The 27,630-nt window shown below is 46.4% G+C and overlaps 2 protein-coding genes across 2 annotated transcripts in view; one reads left to right on the forward strand and one right to left on the reverse strand.

Annotated features, from left to right (window-relative positions):
• The window catches only part of LOC129703666 (pentraxin-related protein PTX3-like), a 9,772-nt gene extending 3,846 nt beyond the window's left edge, over window positions 1-5,926 (forward strand). Inside the window, exons 2-3 of the mRNA XM_055646305.1 lie at window positions 395-919; window positions 4,219-5,926. Of these exons, the coding sequence (XP_055502280.1) occupies window positions 395-919; window positions 4,219-4,835 (1,142 nt within the window). The 3' untranslated portion in view covers window positions 4,836-5,926. The remainder of the gene's footprint in view (window positions 1-394; window positions 920-4,218) is intronic.
• The window catches only part of LOC129703665 (ventricular zone-expressed PH domain-containing protein homolog 1-like), a 136,236-nt gene extending 109,387 nt beyond the window's left edge, over window positions 1-26,849 (reverse strand). Inside the window, 5 exon segments of the mRNA XM_055646304.1 lie at window positions 14,361-14,535; window positions 20,360-20,575; window positions 21,999-22,301; window positions 23,371-23,455; window positions 26,412-26,849. Of these exon segments, the coding sequence (XP_055502279.1) occupies window positions 14,361-14,535; window positions 20,360-20,575; window positions 21,999-22,136 (529 nt within the window). The 5' untranslated portion in view covers window positions 22,137-22,301; window positions 23,371-23,455; window positions 26,412-26,849.
• Between the last annotated feature and the right edge of the window lie 781 nt (window positions 26,850-27,630).

The following is a 27,630-nucleotide window of genomic DNA, read 5'->3' on the forward strand; positions in this document are numbered from 1 at the left end:
TCAATCTTCTAAATTCTAGAGAGTATAAACCAAGTCTATCCAGTCTTTCTTCATAAGACAGTCCTGACATCCCAGGAATCAGTCTGGTGAACCGTCTCTGCACTCCCTCTATGGCAATAATGTCCTTCCTCAGATTTGGAGACCAAAACTGCACGCAATACTCCAGGTGTGGTCTCACCAAGACCCTGTACAACTGCAGTAGTACCTCCCTGCTCCTATACTCAAATCCTTTTGCAATGAATAGGTAGAGACCCAAAATGTCACCTATTCCTTCACTCCATAGATGCTGCCTCACTCGCTGAGTTTCAACAAGCCTTGGCTTGTAGTAATCTGCAAGAATCTCTCAGGGTTATGATCGGCAGGGCACCTTTAATCTGAACCTTATCTTCCACAGATGGCTCCTGCAGATGCCAGAAGGAGCTGACTAAGTGGGACAAGCTGTTCGTCATGCTGGAAGACTCCCAGATGAAGCAGAACATGCTGCAGCACGCCATCCAGGAGGTGTGCCGGGTGGACTGCCGGAGGATGCAGTCGGAGGTGCACCAGATGACGGCCGCCTTTGCCGACACTGCCGCCAGAGCGGTGGAGAGGGCAATGTTGCAGCTGGCCGCCCGCGCCGACTGGAAGCCGGCCTACAAGGTGGAAGACTTCGGCAAGTCCAAGACGGAAAACGAGTCGGAGCAGAAAAACACCCTGCAACAGCTCCTGGCCGTGACGCAGGATCTGTCCGTCAGACTCCAAGCGCTGGAGGTGTCTTGGCAGAAGGCGATGCTCGTCACATTTCAGAGTTCATCCCAAGACGGCAACAAATTGGCTCAGAGAAAGCCGGAGACCTTCCTGGATTCCTTCGGACCGAAGCGTCCTGGTGGAGACGACGCCGAGACACAGAGATGCTCGGCCACACACATCTTGCCATCAGGTAACCTAGCTCCTTGTTCCCCTGCTGCCTGCCACGTTTGGTGCCCTCTTCATTCCATTTCTATCACCCAGCTCGCAGACTGAAGGTGCAGGAAGGGACTGCAGATGCAGGTTAACGCTGAAGGCGGACACAAAATGCTGGGGTAACTCAGCGGGACCGGCGTCAGCCCTGGAGAGAAGGAACGGGCGACATTTCCGGGTCTGATGAAGGGTCTCGACCCGAAACACCACCCTGTCCTTCTCTCCACAGATGTTGCCTGTCCCGCTGAGTTACTCCAGCATTCTGTGTCTAAAGCTCGGAGACGGCAACAGGCCTCGCAAGGGGTTCAAATCTCAACAGCGGTATGCCGAGACATCAGTGCTGGAGTAACATAGGCTTGAAAACATGTTTCCTATCCTACACACACTAAGGACAATTTATTAAGGATGACCAGCCATTATCACATTGAATGGCGGTGCTGGCTCGAAGGGCCGAATGGCCTACTCCTGCACCTATTGTCTAATGTACAATTTTAACCAAGCCAATTAACATTCAAACCTGTACGTGTGGGAGGGAATCAGAGAACCTGGAGAAAACCCACATGGTCACAGGGAGTACGTACAACCTCTGTACAGACAGCACCCATAGTCAGAATCTAACCCGGGTCTCTGGCGCTGTGAGGCAGCAACTCTACTGCTGCACCACCCTGCTGCTCAGGTTTGCATTCAAATTGTTTTAAGATGTTACCTGTGTGTTAAAAACACTTAAACATTCGAACAAACCTTTCGGTTGCAATCTTTATGCCAGGGAGCTATCTACTGAAATATATTGTGCTTGTAGGTTTAGCTTGGGTCTGGAATGTCTTGGATAAATTACACCAAAATATGATTTTGTGATCTTTAGTACTCCTAGTGTTAAAAGCAAACCTTGTAACTCCTGTAATCTCCAACGATTACTTTGCTCCATGGAATAGAGTCCCAACCTACTCAACTTCTCCCTGTAGCTCAGACCCTCTAGTCCTGGCAACATTAGGACATTGTAGTGCGTCAGTTCCAGTGACAAAGCCCAATGTCCACAGTGGGGTAGGCTGGGGTAATAGGACAGTACCCTAGCTTATGGAAGGACCGCACCAAAGTCCGATAACGTATCGTCATGTTTAGAGGTACAGTGAAAGACTTTGTTTTGCATGCTATCCAAACCGATCAGATATACCATCCATAGATACAATCACATGTAACTCAAGTACAATAGGTAGAGTAAAGGTTAGATACAGAATGCAGAATATAGTTCTCAGCATTGTAGTGCATCAGAGATCGACTGTAATATATAGACACATATATCATCTTCCAGATCCTTTTACTCAACACATCACCCCTGCTGCTGTTGTCTGATTTTATCAATGTATTTGACGTCTTAAGTTAATCACCAAACTTGGATCACAAGCCCTGCCATAGTGGTAGCATTTCAGCTATGAGTCAGAATGGGATGCATTTAAACTCAAGCCAAAGGCACAAAGTGCTGGAGTAATTCGGCGGGTCAGGCAGCATCTCTGGAGAGAAGGAATAAGTGATGTTTTGGGTCGAGACCCTTCTTCAGAATCCAAAGATGCCCCTTCTTGAGTTTGAAGAAGGGTCTCGACCTGAAATGTCACCCATTCCTTCTCCCCAGAGATGCTGCCTGTCCCGCTGAGTTGCTCCAGCTTTTTGTGTTTATCTTCAAAGAAAACCTTATCCCAAGTTCCGCCTTTGCCTGCTACTGCGGTTCTGCAAACAACCCCCCCCCCTCCCTCCTCTATCTTGATCCATTTTCTAGACAACATTAAGATAATGGATGTTTACTGTTCCATGAAGATGCATAGCACTGAATGAAATGGAAAGATTTGTAACTAAGGATCCATGTCAGGTGTACATTCCTACCTCCTTCCACAGCACTAAAAAGCCAAGTCGAGATGCACTGTCTTTCCGCTGACCATAGCACGCAACAAAAGCTTTGCACTGTACCTCAGTGCACGTGACAATGAACTAAACTGAACTGAACATGGGCACCTCTTCAGGGACCTCAACAGTGCCTTGAGATGCAACATCAGCCGTGGGCTGAACATTCCTACCTTCCACAGAAAAGCAAAGTAGATGCAGCCATCGCTTAAGATGTACTAACTATTGAGGTAAAATTAAGAGTCCTACAGCGTGGACACAGACCCTTCAGCCCGACCTGTCCTTGGCAACCAGAACCAAAAAAAGAATGTGATTAGTACAGGTGTCAGGGGTTGTGGGGGGAAGGCAGGAGAACGGGGTTGAGAGGGAATGATAGATCAGCTGTGATTGAATGGTGGAGTGGAGTGGACTTGATGGGCCAAGTGGACTTGATGGGCCGAATGGCCTAATTCAGCTTGTATCCCTTTTGCCCGCGTTTGGCCCACATCCCTCTAAACCTACCCCATCCACTCAACCCTAAGCTGAAGAGAGTCAGGCATTTTTCTTCTTTTTCTGGCCTCTTCTTTTCTACAACTGTCCCAAGTAATAAAGATAGCGGAGTCAGGGGATATGGGGAGAAGGCAGGAACAGGGTATTGATTGGGGATGATCAGCCATGGCTCGAGGGGCTGAATGGCCTACCCCTGCACATATTGTCTATTGTCTAAATACAAGCAATAGAGACAAGGAACTGCAGACGCTGGTTCACTAAAAAACAGAAGGGTCCCGACCCAAATCGTCTCCTCCCCACGTTCTCCAGAGATGTTGCTTGACCTGCTCAGTTACTCCACACCTTGTTTTATAAGGAAAGTTAGGAAACGGGAAGAAAAAAAAAATGTTGAGAATTTTTAACTAAGACAACAAATGCAAGTGTTTTAGTTAAAAATTCTCAACGTTTTATTTTTCTTCCCGTTCCTAACTTTCCTTATAAAACATGGTGTGCGATCCTGCCTGAAAAGAGAATTCAGTCAATGGTTGTGGAAAAACTGCCGAATGTTACAAAACTCTTTGAATCACTTCCCTCTGGAAGGCAACTCCGGACTGTCAAAGCTGCCACAGCCAGACATAACAACAGCTTTTATCCACAAGTAGTAGGTCTACTCAATAGCCAACAATCTGTAGCCTCCTTTTGCTCTGGTATTTTGTTTGGTTAACATGTTTGATCAATGGTGTTTTATTATTAACGTTTAATGTTTTATGTGTCATTCGTAACTGTCACTGTATGTCATGTTGTCAATTATGGGCGGAGCACCAAGGCAAATTCCTTGTATGTGAATACGTGGCCAATAAACTTATTCATTCAAAAGGGCGATCGACTTTGCTAACGTTTCCCTTTGTTGTCCCTCAGGCTACGAGATGGCTCTGATCTTTCCAATGCGTTCACGGACGATCTACGCGAGCGTGCATCCGGACACCATGACTCTCAGCTCGTTCACGGCCTCCGTGTGGGTGAAGGCTTCCGCCTCGCAGGAGAAGACCGTGGTGTTCTCGTACGGGACCAAGAGAAATCCTTTTGAGATCCAGCTCTACCTCAGCCGCTCGTCGGCCATCTTCTCAGTGCACGCCAACACCAGCCGGGCGGTGGCCCACAATGCCGTCTCCCTCGGGGAGTGGTCCCACCTCTGTGCCAGCTGGGACTCTGGCCACGGGAACGCCACCCTCTGGGTGAACGGCCAAGTGGCCGCCAGCTTGTCGGGGGTGGCCGTGGGCCGGGTGGTCCCCGACCGAGGACTGCTCCAGCTCGGCCAAGAGAAGAACGGCTGCTGCGTGGGCGGCGGCTTCGACAAGAACCTGGCCTTTGCGGGAAAGTTGACTGGGTTCAACATTTGGGACCGAGTCCTCTCCGAACACGAGATCCAAAGCTTGGCCAGTCGGGAGTCTTCCCGCAGCAGGGCGGGGAATGTTGTTGCTTGGGGCGTGACCGAGGTCCAGGCACACGGGAGTGCAACATTCATCTATCATTAATTGAAATGAATTCTCAAATTCCCCAATTAAAACCCTCAAAGAACGGACCTGAAATTGCTAATGTCACATCTCCGATTGTCGGCCTATGAGATAGAATCCTATTTACACTTCACTGCAAAATCTGGCGTCATCCTGATTTGCATGACGCTACAAAATCCTCCAGAGTGTAGTTTAAACCTCCCACAGTGTCCCGGGTTCGTTCCTGACCACGGGCGCTGTCTGCACGGAGTTTGTACCTTCTCCCCGTGACATTGCGTGGGTTTTCTCCAAGATCTTCGGTTTCCTCCCACACTCTGAAGATGCAAGGGTTTGTAGGTAAATTGGTTTGGTGGAAGTGTAAAATTGGCCCTAGGATAGCGTGTAGGATAGTGTAAATGTGCTGGTCGGCGCGGACTCGGTGGGCCGAAGGGCCTGTTTCCGCGCTGTATCTCTAAACTAAACCAGTAAAGTTGGGCATGGAAATAAGATTCCCCCCCCCCCCCCCCCCCCCACATAGATTAACGCTTTTACTAAGACACAGGACAAACAGATGCAATATTTGCTTCCTCTCCTGTGTTTGCCAGCAACTGCAGAAGTCATGTTATCGCATTGTTAAATCTTAAGCACGGTCAATTCAGATTTGAAGTTGCAGCATTTGCAGCACTGTAAAATGAAAAAACTGTACATTTAATAATTTATCCTCCAGATCCCTGGAGCTGTCTGACCTGATTCACTCCAGGAGTAAGGTCTAATGTCGCTCGCAAATATAAAGCTACCCTTCAAAGCAGTTCATTTCTTTCAGATACTTTTACTTCACCATTTTGTTTTTACTGTAAAGCGCAAAAGAAATAGCGTAGATACTTTCACGTAATGTTAAATGATTAATTAGCAAGAGACATTTATTTTTTAAATGGTGTGCACTTAACCACTTCAGAAATAGCATTGCTCATCTTATGCACTAAGATGCAAGTGAAACCATAACTTTGTGATCTAATCTATATTGCCTTACAACACAAAAGTCGCCGTGATACTGCAAAAGGCTTCTGATATTAATCATCTAATTGTATGATCAGAAAGAGTCTAATTTTGTAATAAACTGATATTAAACAATACATCGGAATCTGTGTGTTATTACTGAAGAGCCAATGAAAATAGGCTTTTTTTTTGCATATGGTGAAAGAATGGGTCGACTGGGCTTATATTCACTGGAATTTAGAAGGATGAGAGGGTATTTTATCGAAACATATAAAATTCTCAAGGGATTGGACAGGGTAGATGCAGGGAAAATTGTTCCCAATGTTGGGGGAGTCCAGAACCAGGGGTTACAGTTTAAGAATAAGGGGTTGGCCATTTAGGACTGAGATGAGGAAAAACTTTTTCACCCAGAGAGTTGTGAATCTGGAATTCTCTGCCACAATAGGCAGTGGAGGCCAATTCACTGGATGTTTTCAAGACAGAGTTAAATTTGGCACTTGGGGCTAGGGATATGGGGAAAAAGCAGGAACAGGGTACTAATTTTGGATGATCAGCAATGATCTTATTGAATGGCGGTGCTGGTTCGAAGGGCCAAATGGCCTACTCCTGCACCTCTTTTCTATGTTTCTATTCGCTTATCATGCATCTATATACACCGTAAATGGCTCTATTGTAAACATGCACTGTTGCACTGGGCGGCACGTGATGCCATTGCTATTTACAGATATTTCACCAAACAGATCTCAGGTAGGTGTGTAAACATTCTCAGGACAGAATGTTGCCATTCTTTTCAATTATTTGTTGTCGAACAGTAAACTGACTGTATGCCGCCTTGTCACCTTCCCCTCAGCTAACAATGAACCATTCTAAGGTAGACACAAAATGCTGGAGTAACTCAGTGGGATAGGCAGCATCTCTGGAGAGAAGGAAAGAATCAGGGAAGCCGCCTGTCCCGCTGAGTTGCTCCAGCATTTTGCGTCTACCTTCGATTTAAACCAGCATCTGCAGTTCTTTCTTACACGGTGAACCATTCTACATCTACATGAGAAGAACTTTTTTCACACAGAGAGTGGTGAGTCTCTGGAACTCTCTGCCGCAGAGGGTAGTCGAGGCCAGTTCATTGGCTATATTTAAGAGGGAGTTAGATGTGGCCCTTGTGGCTAAGGGGATCAGAGGGTATGGAGAGACGGCAGGTACGGGATACTGAGTTGGATGATCAGCCATGATCATATTGAATGGCGGTGCAGGCTCGAAGGGCCGAATGGCCTACTCCTGCACCTAATTTCTATGTTTCTATGTTTCTATCTCTTTATCATCGTCTGCTTTGATCTGTCATTTTCACACCATACCCTTCCATATCTCTAGACTCCCTCACCCCTGACTCTCAGTCTGAAGAAGGGTCTTGACCCCGAAACAGCGCCTATTCCATCTTTGCAGAGATGCTGCCTGTCCCGCGGAGTCACTTCAGCATTTTGTGTCTATCTTTGGTTTAATAAACTTTTATTATTGTTTATTCCATTAACAATTATTTGCCTGTAATTTGGACAAACTGATTTTACGCTTCATCTCGAACGAACCCCTTTAGTTTCCCCGTAACTTAATAGAGATTCACCTTCTCCAGAATAGTGCAGGTAACATCCAAAACAGAATGTAAAAATCTACAACAAAATCACTAGTGAATATGAAATGGCAAGTCTCACCATGAACAATATTAACATTCTAGACAAACCACATATCCCTCCTTGCTGGATGAATGAAATAAACCCACTCGATACATAATATTTATTTATTTATTCATATTAAAATTACATCTTGTGCAGCTATTTAATCTTGTCAACCTTATCGTCATGGAGATGTGAGTGAAAGATGTGCGGGGTGAAATTTTTTTACACACAGGGTGATGGATGCCTGGGATGGAGGTGGAGGCAGATACAATCGTAGCATTTAATAACTTAATTATTAACTTTAATGCCACATTTAATCTGAAAGTGGCATTTATGCATATATAGTGTATATATATGTACACACGCATATATATATACACATATATGCACACACATGTGTTTGTGGATTCTCCGTGGATTGTCACCTTGTCGTGGTGGAGAAGCTTGTGTGGTCCTGAGATCCTGAGAGCGATGCCGACTGGAGCGATGCTCCAGGTAGGGCCACCCATGGTGGAAAGGTCGAGGGGGAGGTCTCTGACAAAGAGCAATCCAACCAAGACCTCAACGGTGGATTAGGCGGAGGACGATAGCTGACCTTAGTGGAGCGTTACAACGGCTGGGAAGGCGGATGAAGGCTGCAGCAGAAAAGGGTCTCCGGTCGTCTTGGACTCCATGCCACTGGATCCTGACCCAGATCTGTCAAGGACCATGTGGTGGCCGTCTGTGCACCAGTCTCCCCACGTTAAACAAAGTCACGCACAGGCGTCCTCCATGAGAGGACAGTCATACTCCTTTGTAGTGACCGCCGATGATGATGATGATGATGATGATGAAACATGTATTGTCTTTCCACTGAAGTCAGCAGATAGGTCGCTAAAATGTATATACCCATGAAAGATTTTAAAAGGCGGGTGATTGCATGAGCCTTCGGCCCAACTTGCCCATTGAAATGCCCCATCAACACCAGTCCCACCAGCCAGGATTTGGCCCATATCCCTCTCCTATCCAAAGATAGACACAAATAGCTGGAGTAACTCAGAAGGACAGGCAACATCTCTGGAGAGAAGGAATGGGTGACGTTTCGGGTCGAGACCAAAATGTCAACCATTCTTTGTCTCCAGAGAAGCTGCCTGCCCCGTTGAGTTACTCAAGCTTTTTGTGTCTACCTTTGGTTTAAACCAGCATGTGTAGTTCCTTCCTACACATTCCCTCTCCTGTCCAAATGTCTTTTAAATGTTGTTAAAGTTGTTGCTAAATATTCTTGTTGTTGCATTCAATACCACAGAGTAACATTGCTCAAAGACAGATCAAAAGAGATGAGGCCACGGGAGCTTCCGAGCAAGTTCACACCTGATACTCATGATAATAGACAGGATCTGACTCAAATAGCATTTGGCTCTCAGGAACGCTAACAGCTCTTTTCTGAATTCCCACAAAACACAAACAGGCGTACAAAGTTTTCAGATTTTACTACTAGCTTGAACTTGGTTTAGTTTAGTTTCGAGACACAGCGTGGAAACAGGCCCTTCAGCCCATCAAATCCACGCCGATCGACAATCACCCGTAAACTGGTTCTATCCTACACGCTAGGGACCATTTACAGGAGCCAATTATCCTATAAGCCTACACGTCTTTGGCGTGTGGGAAGAAAACGGAGCACCCGCAGAAACCCCTCGTGGTCACAGGGAGAACGTACAAACTCCGTACAGTCAGCACCCGTAGTCAGGATTGAACCCGGGTCTCTGGCGTGTAAGGCTTTTATTTCCGAGCATTAATAATATTTTGATTAAATTAGAACCGGAAATACACGTTGCATTTGTGCAAAGAGAAACAGCTAACATTTGGTAATGCCACACCATTTAAAAGAAATTTGGACAGCTACATGGATAGGAAGTTGGATTTAGCTCTTAGGGTTAACAGAGTCTACTGATTTTGGATGATCAGCCATAATCATATTGAATTGCGGTGCTGGCTCAAAGGGCCGAATGGTCTACTCCATCACCTATTTTCTACGATTCTATGAAAAGGTTAGAGTGATATGGGACAAATGTGGGACTATGTAGATAGGACATCAGATTCAGATTCAGATTCAGATTCAATTTTAATTGTCATTGTCAGTGTACAGTACAGAGACAACGAAATGCATTTATCGCCGAATTATGAATACATCTTGACTCATCTACATGGACCAGTTTGGCTAAAGGGCCTGTTTCCGCGCTGTACGAGTCTATGATTCTACCAAGCGACAGTCATGGTAGAAGATCTTGGAAGGTCTTTCACGCGCAACTGTTTCTCTTTCCACAGATGCTGCTTGACCCGCTGAGTATCTGCAGTTTGTTTCTCGTTTTTCATGCAGAATTTAGCTTCTGGCTTTAAGAAACACAAGATCTGGCCTTGCTCCTGTTACTTGTGTTCAGCGCATCCCTGGCTCAGCTGCCCCAAGCACAATGTACCAAACCAAAACAGCAAAATAGAGACACCAAAAGTAATTGTTATGGGCCTGTCGCACTGATGCGATTTTTTTGTGCGGAGTGACGCCTGTATGGTCGTGAGTAGTCGACACAAAGAGTCGTACCTTTTTCTGGTTGCCACTGGATTTTCAACATGTTGAAAATTTTCGCCGACCCCCTGCGACTATGATGGGTGCCGGCAGTCGCCGAATAAAATGGCGTAAGTGGGGCAGGCCCATGAGGCACAGGTTCAAGGCTCACATTTAAAGGTGAACGGTTAAATAAAAGCAATTTTATTAATTAAAAAAAAACTTTTCACAACTTTCCAACGAGCTTGTGAAATTTTACCTTGTCGTTCAATTATGTGATTACACTCACTGGAGCAACATATTTACAACCTGCTACATCGCCATCTGTAGAAATAATAACTTTAGGATCCCGCCTGACCCGCTGAGTAAAGCCCCTATCCCACTTTCCTGAGTTACTCAAGATCTTTCCCGAGTTTTCCCCTTGATTCAAACTCAGAGAATTACGGTAATAGCCAGCCATAGGTACTCGGGGCTATTTTTCTTTACATGTGGACATTTTACAACATGCTGAAAAAACGTCCCGACTTACCTGATGCCCCGAGTACCTACGGCTGGCATTACGAGCCGCTAAGAAATATCTACGGACTCCTAAGGCCTCCTATGGACTCGCTGCGGACATTCCTCGAGTTTGAATCAAGGGGAAAACTCGGGAGAATTCGTGAGTAACTCGGGAAAGTGGGACAGGCCCTTTACTCCAGCATTTTGTGTCTATCTTCAATTTAAACCAGCATCTGCAGTTCCTTCCTACAATATTTCGTCTGCTCCACTGCGAAATCTCCTCAAGGTATATCTACCTTGAAGAACTTCCCCTCCTCTCTCTGACGAGATCTCTACAACACTTCCTTATCTCTGTGTCTCCCTCTCCCCTGACTCAGTCTGAATGTGGGTCTCGACCCGAAACGTCGCCCATTCCTTCTATCCAGAGATGCTGCCCGTCCCGCTGAGTTATTCCAGCATTTTGTGTTTATCTTCTAAGACCATAAAAGTATTGTTTAGTTTAATTTAGAGATACAGAGCGGAAACAGGCCCTTCGGCACATCAAGTCCGTGTCGACCCAGCGGAAAGACTGTACATGATTACAGTCGAGCCGTCCACAGTGTATAGATACATGAGAAAGGGAATAATGTTTAGTGCAAGGTAATGTCAATAAAGTCCAAACAAGGATAGTGTGAGTGTCGCCAATAAGTTAGACAGTAGTTGAGCACTGCTCTCCGGTTGTGGTAGGATGATTCAGTTGCCAAGCCAATTAACCTGCAAACCTGTACGTCTTTGGAGTATGGGACTGAGGATCTTGGGGAAAACCAACGCAGGTCACGGGCAGAAGGTACAAACTCCATACACACAGCACTCGCAGTCAGGCCATTCAGACTGTAAACTCCTATCTCACCAGGGACTAACTTTACTGAACGTTTTTCCTTCCAATATTTAATATGTAAAAGAATATGTGTGTGTTTATGATTGTGTTTATAGTTTGTTTGGTTGGTTGTTTGTTTGTCTTTTTGCACAAAGCCCGCGAGCATTGCCACTTTTCATTTCACTGCACATCTCGTATGTGTATGTGACGAATAAACTTGACTTGACTTGACTTGATCGGACCCGGGTCTCTTGCGCTGTGAGGCAGCAACTCTACCCCCGCCATCGTGCCGCCCTTGATTTGATTGCGTTCACTAGAGCAATATGTTTACATCCTGCTACAGCCCGAACTTTAGTCATCATTTCTAAAGTTGGCAAACTTAATTCCTTTAGGACAGATGAGTGTGACCTTAAACGTATTGTTTTATAGTGGAATTGAGTTTGGCTGTGAACCCATGCATTATCTTTATTTTTCCGATTTCTGCTCATTCCAAGCTTTGTTTCAATTGACTGCAGTCCCTGCCAGCATGACTGCCCACATTTATAGGCCCCATCTCGCCACTTATTGCCAGCTCTTCCAACTGAAACAAGGTTCACGCTGTTCCCTTTCTAAATCCTCTTTGTTTTCGGTTATTATTTACAATTATTTCCAAGTGTTTTAAGTTGCTCCTAATAAACTTTTATTCTTTAAAATCATCTTTATTAGAACATAGAACAGCAGAATGGATACGGTACAAATAGATCAGTTCCATGCAACAGCGGCTCTCTGGCGCAGCGGTAGAGTTGCTGCCTCACAGCGCCAGGGACCCGGGTTCCATCCTGACTACCGGTGCTGTCTGCATGGTGTTTGTACGTTCGTCCCCTGACCGTGTGGGTTTTCTCCGGGTGCTCCGGTTTCCGCCCACACTCCAAAAACTTGCGGGTTTGTAGGTTAAATGGCTTCTGTAAATTGTCCCTAGTGTGTAGGATAGTGCTAATGTACGCTGTGGTGATCGCTGGTCTGTGTGGACTCTTGGGCCGAATAGACCGTTTCCATGCTGTGTCTCTAAACTAAATTAAACTTGATTAGTTTGGGTGTCAGAGGTTATGGGGAGAAGGCAGGAGAATGGGGTTATGAGGGAGAGGTAGATCAGCCATGATTGAATGGTGGAGTGGACATGATGGGCCAAATGGCCCAATGCTACTCCTATCACATGATCTTATGAACAAATGTCTACAAACAGCAAGGAAACAGCCTGCTCTGTGTGACTCTAGCCTTTGAATGAATAGTTCTCTACCTGAAATTGTTTACCTGCACACACTGTTACAGGACCTTATTCACTCACTCGGGAGTCAGAGCCAGCCTCGAAGTAATGTCTTATTCAGAAATCACTGGTTCCAATCATACCACATTGTCTTTCAGCAGTTAACTGGAATGCCAAGCTAGATCAGATCACAAGATAAATACAGGGTGATGGAGTAACTCAGCGGGTCCGGCAGCATCTCTGGAGAACATGGTTAGATGCCGTTTCAGGCCAGGGCTCGGCCCCAGGATCACAACACTAAAACGTCACCCATCCTATTTCTCCAGGGATGCTGCCTGACCCGCCGAGTTACTCCAGCACTTTGTGTCTACCTATGGTACAATCCAACATCTGCAGTTCCACGCTTCTAGACTGATTCCTGGGATGTCAGGACTTTCATATGAAGAAAGACTGGATAGACTCGGCTTGTACTTGCTAGAATTTAGAAGATTGAGGGGGGATCTTATAGAAACTTACAAAATTCTTAAGCTGTTGGACAGGCTAGATGCAGAAAGTTTGTTCCCGATGTTGGGGAAGTCCAGAACAAGGGGTCACAGTTTAAGGATAAGAGTGAACTCTTTTAGGACCGAGATGAGGAAAACATTTTTTACACAGAGAGTGGTGAATCTCTGGAATTCCCTGCCACAGAAGGTAGTCGAGGCCAGTTCATTGGCTATATTTAAGAGGGAGCTAGATGTGGCCCTTGTGGCTGAAGGGATCAGGGGGTATGGAGAGAAGGCAGGTACAGGATACTGAGTTGGATGATCAGCCATGATCATATTGAATGGCAGTGCAGGCTCGAAGGGCCGAATGGCCTATTCCTGCACCTATTTTCTATGTTTCTACTCGAGAGTCAAGAGTGTTTTCTTGTCATGTGCCCCAGATAGAACAATGATATTCTTACTTGCAGCAACACAACGGAATATGTAAAATGTAAACTAGGTAATAAATAACATCAAACTCTGACATTGATTTTCCTCTAAGAATTTTCTATTTAAAACTTCATGAAGTTTCAAGAAAATTGAAACTCGGGTTCGATCCTGAGTCTGGGTGCTTGCCTGTACAAGCACCTGTAGTTTGCACGTTCTCCCCGTGACCTGTGCGTGGGTTTTCTCAGAGACCTCCCACGCTCCAAAGACGTACAGGCTTGTAGGTTAATTGGCTTGGCATAAGTGTAAAAAACTGTCCCTAGTGTGTGCGGGGATCTCTGGCCGGTGCGGACTGCATGGGCCGAAGGGCCTGTTTCCGCGCTGTATCTCCAAACTAAAACTAAAAAAAACTAAATTGAAACAAAGAAGTTTCTACTCTACGGGCAAATCCTGAAGTTGAGCTGGGAATGACCTCTTTTGTTTTTGTATCAAAAATAATTAATTTAATTACAAACAAGTTATAAAACAAAAGCATGGTAGCACATCCACCACCATCGTGCAAAATCACCAAATTATCTAGACAACTAGGTTACAATCCTCACAAATGTACTAAATATCCACTATACAACGATGTCCTCCCTCCAACACCACCCGGGTACGGGCGTAACCCCGGAGAAGGGGCAAGCATCCAGCTCGGGCAAAGCCCGCTTCCCCCTGAAGCCGTGACTCGAGGATGGCCAGCTTGGCCAGGCCCAGGAGCAACCCAACCAGGCCATCTTTGGCCCTGCCCACACCCTAGATCCCGTCACTGGCCCTCCGGTGGAAATGAGCTCCTTGGAGTTGCCCTTGGTCCCCCAACCTACCGCGTAGGACACTGTTGACGATCTTGGGCGTGTGCGTTGCCAGGATGTCCGCTTTGCCAATGGCTGCAAGTGATAGGTAGTTGGACATGTTGCGTGCGAGCTCTCTGTTGCCCATCTCCAGGCACTTCACAGCCACAGGGACGGCCAGAGACATCACCGACGGGTTACTGTAGTTCTGAGGAAACAAACCAAGGGTCCGTGAACGCTTACAAAACAAGATGTTAAACATTTAAAACCTTATCCAGCTTGCAAAACCTAGCAGATTTCAAATTTAATTTTTAATCTGGTTTAGAGATACAGCGCGGAAACAGGCCCTTCTAATGTCTATTGTTTACTGCCTTCAGGACACTGGGTCCACACCGACCAGCGATCCCTACACACTAACACCATCTATATCTCTCGTTTCCCTCGCCCCTGACTCTCAGTCTGAAGAAGGGTCCCAACCTGAAACATCACCTATGCCTATTCTCTCGAGATGCTGCCCGACCCACTGAGTTACTCCAGCTTTTTGTGTCAGTCTTCGGTTTAAACCAGCACCATCTGACACCATCCTACGCACACAAAGAACAATTTACAATTTTACCGAAGCCAATTAACCTACAAAACCTGTACGTCTTTGGACTCTGGGAGGAAACCGGAGTTCCTGGAGAAAACCCACGCAGGTCACGGGGAGAACGTGCAATATAAGACAGCGCAAGTCCGCTCACCCTTCCTCTATTAGAGCTCAGTTAGCCAGTTCCACTGTTCGCAATGATACATCCTTCTTGGGATCACACCATCCCGAGCCAACAATCGCCCTATCGAGGAACCACTGCTGGAGGTCATCAGTCCCGATTTAGTTTAGTCTAGTTTAGAGATACAGCACGGCCCACAAGTCCGCACCGACCAGCGATCCCCGCACGTTTTAACACCTTCCTACACACACAGGAGTCAATGAACATTTATGCCAAGCCAATTAACCCACAATCCTGTAAGTCTTTGGAGTGTGGGAGGAAACCGAAGATCTCGGAGAAAACCCAAGCGGCCACAGGGAGAACGTACAAACTCCGAACAGACAGCACCCCTAGTCAGGATCGAACTAGAGTCTCTGGTGCTGTAAGGCAGCAACTCTACCGCTGCCTCACAGTGATTCCTCCTGGTCTTTTCTTGTTTCATGTTCCTCCCCGCTGCAAACAGTCTGAAGAAGGGTCCCGACCCAAAACGTCACCTATCCACGTTCCCCACAGATGCTGCCTGACCCGCTGAGTTACTCCAGCACTCTGTGTCTATCCTCGGACGGAGTTGGAAATTGGGAATCAACATGACAAATAATACCTACACTTTGTTAAAATGATGAAAGTGCATCACCTCTCTTCACATTTATTACTTTGCAGTTGCTTTACCCATTTAAACAACAAATTCAGAATACTACACTGTATGAAGGAAACAAAATGATGTAAGGTTAAGCAAACACCTTCCGTGCAGGGAATGGGGGGGTATGTCGGCAGAGGAGATGAGTTTATCTCGGACTATGTCCAGCACAGACTTTGTGGGCTGAAGGGCCTGTTGTTGTGCTGTATTTTTCTATGTTTTTTTATGTTGGCACTCTTACAAAACAAAAAATATTAAAGATGTTCAAGATATCTTTCAGATGAAGCTTCAACAAACGGGGTGGCACGGTGGCGCTGCTGTAGACCTGCTGTCCCACAGCGGCAGAGACCTGGGTTCGATCCTGACCTCAGGTGTTTTCTGTGTGGAGTTTGCACGTTCTCCCAGTCACCGTGTGGGTTTCTCTGGTTTCCTGCCATGTCCCAAGGAGGTGCAGGCTTGTAGGTTAATTGGCCCTCTGTAAATTAGCCTTAGAGTGGATGAGAAAGTGGGATAATGCAGAGCTGGTGTGAATGGATGATCGGTGGTCAGTATGGACTCAGTGGGCCGAAGGGCCTGTTTCCATGCTGTATCATTCAATTCAATCAAATGCCTGCAGAACTGTTGACCATGGAAACTAAATAAAGATATAGAAAGGTCCATCCTGAAGAAGAGCAAAGAAAATTCATGGAGGCCACTCCAAAGATGTACAGGTTTGTAGGTTAACTGGCTTAGTAAATGTAGAAATTGTCCCTAGTGGGTGTAGGATAGTTTTAGTGTGTGGGGATCGCTGGTCGGCGCGGACCCGGGGCGCCGATAGGGTCTGTTTCCGCACTGTATCTCTAAACTAAACTATTTCCTCACATTTTGTACTGGAGCAATGATTCTGGTAGTGATTGTCTTTTGGAAAAGTAACATCTTGCTGTTGATAAGAACCAATATTGACAGTGTTTATTCCCTGTAGCAGTAGTTCCTCCATGTCTGGCAAGATCTTTGTATTTCTGTAATCGGCAAGTCCGCTCATTAATTAAACAAAGATTCTTCTTTCCAGTTTGTGTTTCAGATTGATTTTATCTGCAGTGTCTCTTATTTTGTCCCGGCTAATACGGGATAGTTGGCAACCCTAGTCACCAGCCCCAGCTTCTTCCTCTGTGGTGTGGGCTTCAAATGTCACCCGCCCTGTGCTAGGCCTCACTGTGGTCACTGGTACTTCCTCTGATCCACCACTGGCTTGGGGGAGGTGTAGGTCACCCTCTCTGTCAAACGTCACCAAGTTCATTCTCCCAACCACTTGTCAACTGCCTGTCCCTTGTGTCACCTCACTCTTACGTCAACTGATGCATTAGTTACTTAAATAAACTTTGTCACCAGTGTTTTATTGTCCCGAAACAGAACAATGAAATTATTGTGGAGAGAGACCGAGAGAGACAAACAGACAGAGAGACAGACAGAGAGACAGACAGAGAGACAGACAGGGAGACAGACAGGGAGACAGACAGGGAGACAGACAGGGAGACAGACAGGCAGACAGACAGACAGACAGACAGACAGACAGACAGACAGAGAGACAGACAGAGAGACAGACAGAGAGACAGACAGAGAGACAGACAGAGAGACAGACAGAGAGACAGACAGAGAGACAGACAGAGAGACAGACAGAGAGACAGACAGAGAGACAGACAGAGAGACAGACAGAGGGACAGGCAGAGGGACAGGCAGAGGGACAGGCAGAGGGACAGGCAGAGGGACAGGCAGAGGGACAGGCAGAGGGACAGGCAGAGGGACAGGCAGAGAGACAGGCAGAGACGTCCTGTCTCCCTCCTCACCCCATTCTCCCCATAACCTCTGACAACTGTACTAATCCAGAATTTATCCAATAGTCATTCTGCTGATCGTCGAGCAACAAAAACTTTTCACTGTACCTCATTGAAACGCACAGAGTAGTGAAAGTCTTGGATAGAGTGGATGTGGAGAGGATGTTTCCACCAGTGGGAGAGACTAGGACTAGAGGTCACAGCCTCAGAATTAAAGTACATTCTTTTAGGAAGGGGATGAGGAGAAATTTCTTTAGTCGGAGGGCGGTGAATCTGTGGAATTCATTGCCATAGAAGGCTATAGAGCCCAAGTCAATTTTTAAGGCAGAGATAGATAGATTCTTGATTAATACGGGTGTCAGAAGTCACGTGGAGAAGGCAGGATAATGGGGTGAGGAGGGATAGATAGATCAGCCATGATTGAGTGGCAGAGTAGACTTGATGGGCTGAATGGCCTAATTCTACTCCTATTCCTTATGAACCTATGAACCGCGGTACAAGTGACAATAAACTAAACTAAACCAGTTTTATTACTGTACAAGTGAACAATGTATTTCAGAACTAGATTGAAACAACGCTCAGTGAGCTAGCAGAAAGCACCACCGTGTGGTAAAGAAACAGATTACAAACCAATCATTACTTTGACACGTTTTGAGAGTCTAGGACCAGAGGTCACAGCCTCAGAATTACAGGGCGCTCTTTTAGAAAGGGGGTGAGGAGGAATTTCTTTAATTTGAGGGTGGTGAATCTGTGGAACTCATTGCCACAAGGGGCTGTGGAGGCCAAGTCACTGGATATCTTTAAGGCAGAGATGGACAAATTATTGATTAGAACGGGTGTTAAGGGTTATGGGGAGAAGGAGGGAGAATGGGATTAGGAGGCAGAGATCAGCCATGATTGAATGGCGGAGTGGACGCGATGGGCCGAATGGCCTAATTCTACCCCTATAACTTGTGAGAAGGTGAGTGAGAAGGCAACAGCGCCCCCAAGGGGTCGTCAGGAAATGCCACTTCAAAATGGCAAGAAGCAGAAACAGTCTTGTTCAGTTGTCAGTTCAGTTTATTGTCACGTGTACCGAGGTACAGTGAAGCGTACAATGTAGCGTGACGTCCAGTCAGTGTAAAGACAATTCATGATTACAATCGAGCCTTTTACAATGTACTGATACATGATAAGGGGATAACGTTTAGTGCAAGGTAAAGCCAGTAAAGTCCGATCAAAGACAGTCCGAGGGTCACCAAAGAGGACTGCTCTCTAGTTGTGGTAGATGGTTCAGTTCCCTGATGACAGCTGGGAACAAACTGTCCCTGAATCTGGAGCTGTGCGCTTTCACACTTCTGTACCTTTTGCCTGATGGGAGAGGGGAGAAGAGGAAGTGGCCGGGGTGAGACTCGTCCTTGATTATGCTGCTTGCCTGGCCTGTATTTCACACAAAGAGTTGTGAGTCTGTGGAATTCTCTGCTGGTGGAGGCCAGTTCCCTGGATACTTTCAAGGGAGAGCTAGATAGGGCTCTTAAAGATAGCAGAGTCAGGGGATATGGGGAGAAGGCAGGAATGGGGTACTGATTGTGGATGATCAGCCTTGATCACATTGAATGGCGGTGCTGGCACGAAGGGCCAGCTGGCCTACTCCTGCACCTATTGTCTATTGTCTTGCCGAGGCAAGATGGTTGGTTTGTGAATTCAATGGCAGCTGAACATGTAACCAATAGTTACACTTCCCCTCCCCGACTGACAATTCTGCCCTGGACCTCCTCCCCATAGTTCGCCACAGGCAAACTAAAGGAACAGCAACTCATATTCCGCTTGGTACCTCAGAACCTAACGGCATGAACAAGATATACAACTCCTGATGTCTTCCTAAATCAAGAACCTATCAATCTCTGCTTTAAAAAATAACCATTGACTTGGCCTCCACAACCATCTGTGGCAAAGAATTCCACAGATTCATCACCCTCTTACTAAGGAAATTCCTCCTCATCCCCTTTCTAAAGGTACGTCCTTTTATTCTGAGGCTGTGCCCTCTAGTCCGATACTCTCCCACTAGTGGAAATTCCCTCTTGCGAATTTTGAGGGAATTAACATTCAGATGTTCATAGTTTTTTTTGGGGGGGGCAGAGAGTTTACCCAGCAATTATTCAGTGACTAAAGCACTGCGTTAAAACTCACTTACAAACTTTAACAGTGGCCAAGCGGTAGAGCTGCTGCCTCACAGCGCCAGAGACCCGGGTTCGATCTTGACCCATTTGTGTTGAGTTGGCACGTTCTCCCCGTGACTGCGTTCCGGGCGCTCCAGTTTTTTCCCCACATCCCAAAGACGTGCAGGTTTTTAAAGTTTGTAGGAAGGAACTGCAGATGCCAGTTTAAACCGTCGACACCAAAAGCTGGAGTAACTCAGTGGGACAGGCCTCTGAAGAAGGGCCTCAACCCGTTACGTCACCCATTCCTTCTCTCCTGAGATGCTGCCTGTCCCACTGAGTTACTCCAGCTTTTTGTGTCTATCTCAGGTTGATGAGTTAATTGTCCCTAGTGTGTAGCATTACTGTCTTGAAGGGCCGAATGGCCTCCTCCTGCACCTGTTTTCTATGTCTCTATAGGGGCTAGTGGAATCAAGGGATATGGGGAAAAGGCAGGCACGGATTATTGATTGGGGACGATCAACCATGATCACAATGAATGACGGTTTTGGCTCGAAGGGCCGAATGGCCTCCGCCTGCACCTATTGTCTATGTCCATGTCTTTTCTATTAGAACCAGTGTACAGGATGCACGTTGGTTGGCGTAGAAGTGCCTGTTTCCACGCTGCATCTCTAAACTAAACACACATACACACACTTACTTGGAGGATGCAACTCATCACATCAGAGACTATTTTAGCATGCGGAGTGTCTTCATCTTTGCTAACTGGTTTCAGGTTATGCTCCAAACACGACTCCCACACGTTTACCAGAGCTTTTCCGTGCCTCTCAATGGAGTTGGTCTTCCGAATGGCTGTGGTGATACGAGTGATGCAGATTTCCACCACTGCCTGGTCATTGTCGTTTGTTATATAGTCCTGACAACACAAGGCAAAGGCAAAACATCACCATACAATTTTGGTTAAAAGATGCTGATGTTTGAAAATAAAACCGTTTCACCCCCACCATCCCATTCCCTCAACCCCACCCCGACCCCTTCCACCCCCATCCCTTCCTCTGGTTTCACATTCCACGCCTCCGCCCTCATCTCCCTTTCGCACAGATTTTTGTTTTCTCAATTCTGACCTTTGGACAAGCGTCTGCCAACCAACCCCCTCACCTGTATCCACCTATCACTTGCCCAGCTTCGTCTTGCCCCCACCTCTCTTTTCCAGCTCTCTCCCCCCAGTCTGAAGAAGAGTCCCGACCCGAAAAGTCATCTGTCCATTTCCCTCCTCAGATGCTGCCTGACCCGCTGAGTTACTCCAGCACTTTGTATTTTGCTCAAGATTCCAGCAACTGCACTTCCTTGTTTTTCCATTTTAGATATATAGATATATATCTATATCTAAAATGGAAAACCAAGGAAGTGCAGTTGCTGGAATCTTGAATGGAATATATATGACCGCGTGGGTTTCCTCCAAGTGCTGCAGTTCCTCCCACATCCCACAAACGTGTGGGTTTGTAGGCTAATTGGCCTCTGCAAATTGCCCCTTGGTGTGTAGGGAGTGGATGAGAAAGTGGGATAACATAGGACTAGTGTGAATGGGTGATCGATGGCTGGACTGGGCCGAAATGCCTGCTTCCATGCAGCATCTCTAAACTAAACCATTGACTATTTGGCCTCACATTTACGGGAACGAGCTAAGTGAGGTATCACAGTTTGCCTGTTTATTTTTTTTTAATAACAATCGCAAATATCTGAACCACTGAAACAGCCAACAAATGGATTTCTTAATAATATTCTCACTATGTAACTTGATTGTAGAGCGTAAGAATGTGTTTCTTCTATATTAGATCGTTATAACATAAGGAGGATAACTCTTATTAAAAATAGACACAAAATGCTGGAGTAACTCAGCGGGACAGGCAGCATCTCAGGAGACCCAACCCCAGACCAGAAACGTCACCCATTTTGTGTCCAACTCCAGTGTCTTCCAGCTTCTACAGTTCTTTCCTACACAAACCATGGTGGTGCAGCACTAGAGTTGCTGCCTTACAGCGCCGAAGACCCGGGCTCGATACCGACTACGGGTGCTGTCTGTAGGGAGTTTGCACGTTCTCCCCGTGACCGCGTGGGTTTTCTCCGAGATCTTCAGTTTCCTCCCACAGTCCAAAGACGTACAGGTTTGCAGATTAATTAACCCGGTATAAATGTAAACTTGTCCCTAGTTTGTGTGGGGTAGTGCTAATGTGCGGGGATCGCTAGTCGGCACGGACTTTGTGGGCCGGAGGGCCTGTTTCTGCTCTGTATCCTTAAACTAAACAAAACTCTTACTGACGTAGTTTACTAGGACTTACTGGTGAGGAAGATATTTCTCTTATTTGCTCCAGAGCTTCGGACAGACAATCTTCGATTTCGGAGTCCTCCAAGGAGAAAAGGTCTCCTGCCCGAGACAGGTCCCTCTGTCCCAGCACCATGCTGAGAAGATGATGCATGGTGGCCTGCAGCAGATCAACAGTAACAGTCCATCCGCCTGCAACTTAGTGCCCAAACAAGTCAACAGTCAACGTCTTCAGAGTTTAAGATCAATAACCAGGCGTTAAAATCATTTGGCACTCATCTCTGCAAACGGATCATCATTCCATCTTCTCAACTCTATCCTAAAATAATAAGAATTACAAAATATGGAATCCATTTTGATGCGCCATTGATATAATGTTCAAAAACACCAATGGAAACTATTTCATCACAGAGGTAATTACACTTTTTTGAAGCATAATACCGGTTGCAACAGCCAAAGCCAATTAACCTACTAACCCGCATATCTTTGGGATGTGGGAGGAAACCGGAGAAACCGGGAAAACCCCACGCGGTCACAGGGAGAGCATAGAAACGTCCAGGAGGCCATGGCGGCAGACATCACCCACGAGGCTGCAGTGAAGTGGGTTGGTGGAGCCTGACTGGGCGGAGGAGCCTCGCTGGGGCAGTGGAGCCTTGCGGGTCAGTGAAGTCTCGCCGGGCGGTGGAGCCTCGCCTTGTGGGGAGATGGAGCCTCGCGGGGAGGTGGAGCCTCGCGGGGAGGTGGAGCCTCGTGGGGAGGTGGAGCCTCGCGGGGAGGTGGAGCCTTGTGGGGAGGTGGAGCCACGTGGGGAGGTGGAGCCTTGTGGGGGGGTGGAGCCTTGTGGGGAGGTGGGGCCTGACTGAGGGGGGGGGGGGGGGGGGGGGGGGGGGGGGGGGGGGGGGGTGGGAAAGAAAGAGGTGCGGGATACTTTGTAACTGTCAGCATCCTTTATGTGGCGACTATTTACATACCTTGGGTCTGCAAGCAAAGAATTTCACTGTGACTTGTCACACGTGACAATAAAGTATTCACTCATTCATATTCATTCATACATTCATTCATTCAGACAGCACCCGCAGTCAGGATCGAACCCGCATCTCTGACGCTGTGAGGAAGCAGCTCGACCACCGTGCTGCCCTGAAGCATTGCATTAACAGGGGTATCACCGGCTGCCTGAAGGCTCAAGAGAAACTGGCCCCTGCCACCGAATAAGATGTTGAAAAATAACTTTGTTCCCCAGTCAAGGATAAAAAGTGTAAGGCAGGTAAACCAGTGTGAAAATTTGTACCCAAGAACTACCGAGTGGCATATGGCAGTTGCTTAGTAGAGAAGAGAAACATGAGACAGAGGGACAATTCCGAGCTGTACAATGGAAAGGGCCGGGTTACCTTCTCAACGGACACAGGACACTAGAACAAGAGGCCTTCTGCTTTCCTCACTTGAGACGGGGCCAATTTCTTCACTGCTCTGCAACTAAATAAACGGGCAAGATGATCAATTGGTAAACAGGGTTTAATGCCGGGTAACTCGACAAACATTCTGTATTCTTCACACGCTTATTCAAGGTCAACAAAATTACCATTGGACGCGGTCGTTTTTGATCAAAAGCAAGTGCAGTACTTATTTCAAAGCAAGCAGGGTCTATTTGTATTAACACCGCTTTTAATTTAGTTTAGTTTAGTTTAGAGAGACGGTGCGGAAACAGTCCCTTCGGCCCACTGAGCCCGCACCGTCCAGCGATCCCCGCACAGTAACACTATGCGACAAACACTATGGACACTTTTACATTTTAGATTTATACCAAGCCAATTAAACCAGCATCTGCAGTTCCTTACTAAACATTTCAGCTGCTCAATCTGCCCGTCACAATAGGCAAAACCATCCCCGGTGAACAGGCATGCAGTTTACTTTGTAGACCACAAGCAAAATTGAAATTCACCAACACTGTGAAGTTCTTAGTTTAGTTTAGAGATACGGAGCAGAAACAGGCCCTTCGGCCCACCGAGTCCGCACCGACCAGCGATCCCCACACATTAACACTATCCCACAACACCAGGGACAAGTTTACATTTACACCGTGCCACTTAACCTACAAACCTGTACATCTTGAGTGTGGGAAGAGACTGAAGATCTCGTAGAAAACCCACGCAGGTGACGGAGAGAACGTACAAACTCCGTACAGACAGCACCCGTGGTCAGGATCGAACCCGGGTCTCTGGCGCTGTGAGGCAGCAACTCTACCACTGCGCCACCATGCTGCCCCCTCATGGGTGAGGGTTGCGACTGCAGCTGAGCAGAGGCTGGGCAGAGCCAAACAACAATCAGTGTAGAAATAGGACAAGTATGTTTAGTACAGGTACAATGTTCATATTCAACTTGGGCTGAAATATGACATTGGAGATAGAAACAGTCTATCTTGTTTTCAGACCTTTGGGAATTGGGTGTAGCTGTTGTCTAGGGAGCAGAGTTCGTGATAGACGTTTTTTTTTAAATGGATTAAGTTTTCCCAAAGTGTAATTTGAAGATATATCTGGTTATTCAATATGGCCTCTTAGACAAAGTCTGACTGGGTCAAAAGTAGTGGAGAGGTCATATTTAACAAAGCCCGCATTTACTTCCACCTGAAGAAGTGGAAATGGATGTTTTTAAGTTCAGATTTATTTTTGTTACCTGTACCGATGTGTGAAAGGCTGTGATTTACATGCAATCCAAACACATGTGTGACACAGGGGTAAGTTGCTGCCTAACAGCGCTAGAGACCCGGGTTCGCTCCCGACTACGGGCGCTGTCTGAATGGATTCCCTTAATGACCTGCGTGGGTTTTCTCCAAAATTTTAATTTTCCTCCCACACTCCAAACACGTTCAGGTTTGTAGGTTAATTGGCTTGGTGTAAATGTAAAATTGTCCCTGGTGTGTGTAGGGCAGTGTTATGGGCTGTCCCACTGTATCAGTTCACCCAAGTGTTCTCCCGAGTTTGAAAAAAAATCAAACTCGTGGTAAGTACGTAGAATGTACATAGCGGGTACGTTGAAGCTCGGGACTTCTCTTAGCGGCTCGTAACGCTATCGGCAGGCACTCGGGAAACGCGGTAAGCTCGGGAAGGCTCGTGAAGATTTTTCAACATGTTGAAAAATGTCCACGAGAGCCCCGAGTACCTACGAGCAGCCATTACCGTAAATCTCCGAGTTCGAATCAGGGGAAACTCGGGAGAGCTCTTGAATTACCTCGTACAGTGGGACAGCGCCATTAGTGTGCAGGAATCGCCGGTCTCGTTTGTTTCTGCGCTTCCGCTCTGTATCTCTAAGCTAAACTAATCGAAATGTACATAAATACAAGCAACTCAAACTAACGGAAGCGGGGATGGGGTGGGATGGGCTGGGACAAGTCTTTGATCACGTTGACTGCTTTTCCTGAGGACGCGCGAGGTGTAGACCTTTAGTTTATGTCGAATGACCCAGACACACTCACGCACATGGTCCAACAGTATTTATTGAAGGGCACTTATAACACACTACAGCATGTTGCTTCAGCTGTGTAGCAGCGTGGATGGACTGCCAGCACGAGTTGGGTTGCGATAATATGAACCATGTAGTAGGCAAAGCTTCTGATAATAAAGCACTCCATTGGTTAGTACGTAAAGTAACCAATCTACAGTTTAGATTCATTTAGAGATGCAGCGCGGAAACAAGCACTTTCAGCCTGTTCTGAATCAGTCTGAAGAAGGGTTTCGGCCCGAAACGTTGCCTATTTCCTTCACTACATAGATGCTGCTGCACCCGCTGAGTTTCGCCAGCACTTTTGTCTACCTTCGATTTTCCAGCATCTGCAGTTCCTTCTTAAACACTTTCAGCCCCACGGGTACGCGCCGACTGGTGCGGGACAAACCAATTTAGCCCAAAATATGGGATGTTCCAAATATGGGATGTCCCAGATTGGGCAGTTGGCAACCCTACTCACCACCCTCTGTGTAATAATTAATAAAACTGTTTGCAATGGTTTGCATGCATGGATTCAACTCTTTTACAAACATTTCAGTTTTCAAAAACGATTTTTCAAAACATTTTCAAACATGCACACTATTTTTCAGAAATTCTGTTTGCTACTAGTTTATTCAAAGAGTGCGACTCAGGCACGCAGCAAAGGCCTAGAGTTTGTTTGTGAGCACCACAGAATTGGAACTCGGTTTCTAAACGATCTTTCCCTTGACCTGTAGGATCGTTTGTTACGTTAAACTGAAAACCACTTGACCTTTCTGTCAGCGGTTTGCGTTCCCAATGTCATTTTGTCAGGGAACGACTTAAGCTGAGAGCAGAACAATCGGAAGCCAAACCCGAAAACATATAAAACAGATCACCTTCTCAAACTAGCCGAGAGGCCTACTTTCTTGGCATCAAAAGGAACTAGAGTGACTTTGTGATATTGTTTTACCTGCATGTTGGTCCCGGGCGGGCATGATTACGGTCAACGTATTCTAAAAGATTGCTGCTGCCTTTGTATTGTGACACTGTAGTCATGGTTATGAGAATCGGAGGCAATGGAAAGGTTCCGCTGTAACTTTGCACTTCCAGTGATCTCGTTCGCTGTTGTGTTCAAGGAATGCAAAGAATGCAGCCTGTAAAACCTGCCAACACAAGATGCATCTCCGACAGTACAGTTAGCTGCTTTGCCTTGATCAGAACAAAACCAGCAATTATAAAAAGGGATGAAATTTCTACCATGGTTTTTAATGCGACGTGCAGGAACACTTTTGCTGTCTGTGCATCCAGCAGCTTCTGTAGTCAGACTGGCACTCCCCATTAGAATGAGGGCAGGCAAGGGAACAGAAGTTCCTTTGAAATCACCACAGATCTATCAGTCCCGTGGGAATGAGAGTGATCAAGGGAGGGACATACATACACCAGAACGTAAAACTCTATTTACAATTATTCTTCAACAATTCTCATAATCCATAAGCTCTGAATTCCTATCAAAATGTCTGCTGTACATTTTGCCATCTCACTGCCTTGTTCCTGGAATGTAATTGCAATCAATGTCAAAGCTGGATTTACTGGGAGACATTTATCTAAATACAAATAACAATATTCGGATTCTGTAGAATGACACAAAGTGCTGGAGTAACTCAGCGGGGCAGGCAGCATCCCTGGAGAGAAGGAACGGGTGACGTTTCGGGTCAAGACACTTCTTCGTCTGAGGAAGGGTCTCGACCCGAAACGTCACCCGTTCCTCCTCTCCAGAGATGCTGCCTGTCCCGCTGAGTTACTCCAGCACTTTGTGTCATTCTACAGAATTACTCCTGCAATTTGTGTCTATCTTCGGTTTAAACCAGCATCTGCAGTTCCTTCCTACACATTGGGATTCTGTAGTCCTGTTTAGTTAACAATACGATAGAACATTATTTATTCCAGGAGGGAGCATTTTGTGTCTATTGTAGGTGCAAGCCAGCATCTGCAGTTACTTCCTGCACAATCTTAAAGCGCAGTTTGATTTAGTTTAGAGATACAGCGTGGTAACAGGTCCTCTGGCCCACTGAGTCCACGCCGACCATCAATCACCTGTACATTAGATCTATGTTAACCCAGTTTCACATCCCACACACGAGGGCCAATTTACAGAAGCCAATTAACCTGCAAACCTGCATGTCTTTGCA

Source organism: Leucoraja erinacea, chromosome 14, assembly GCF_028641065.1.
Source record: "Leucoraja erinacea ecotype New England chromosome 14, Leri_hhj_1, whole genome shotgun sequence".
In the NCBI taxonomy this organism is placed as follows: Eukaryota; Metazoa; Chordata; class Chondrichthyes; order Rajiformes; family Rajidae; genus Leucoraja; species Leucoraja erinaceus.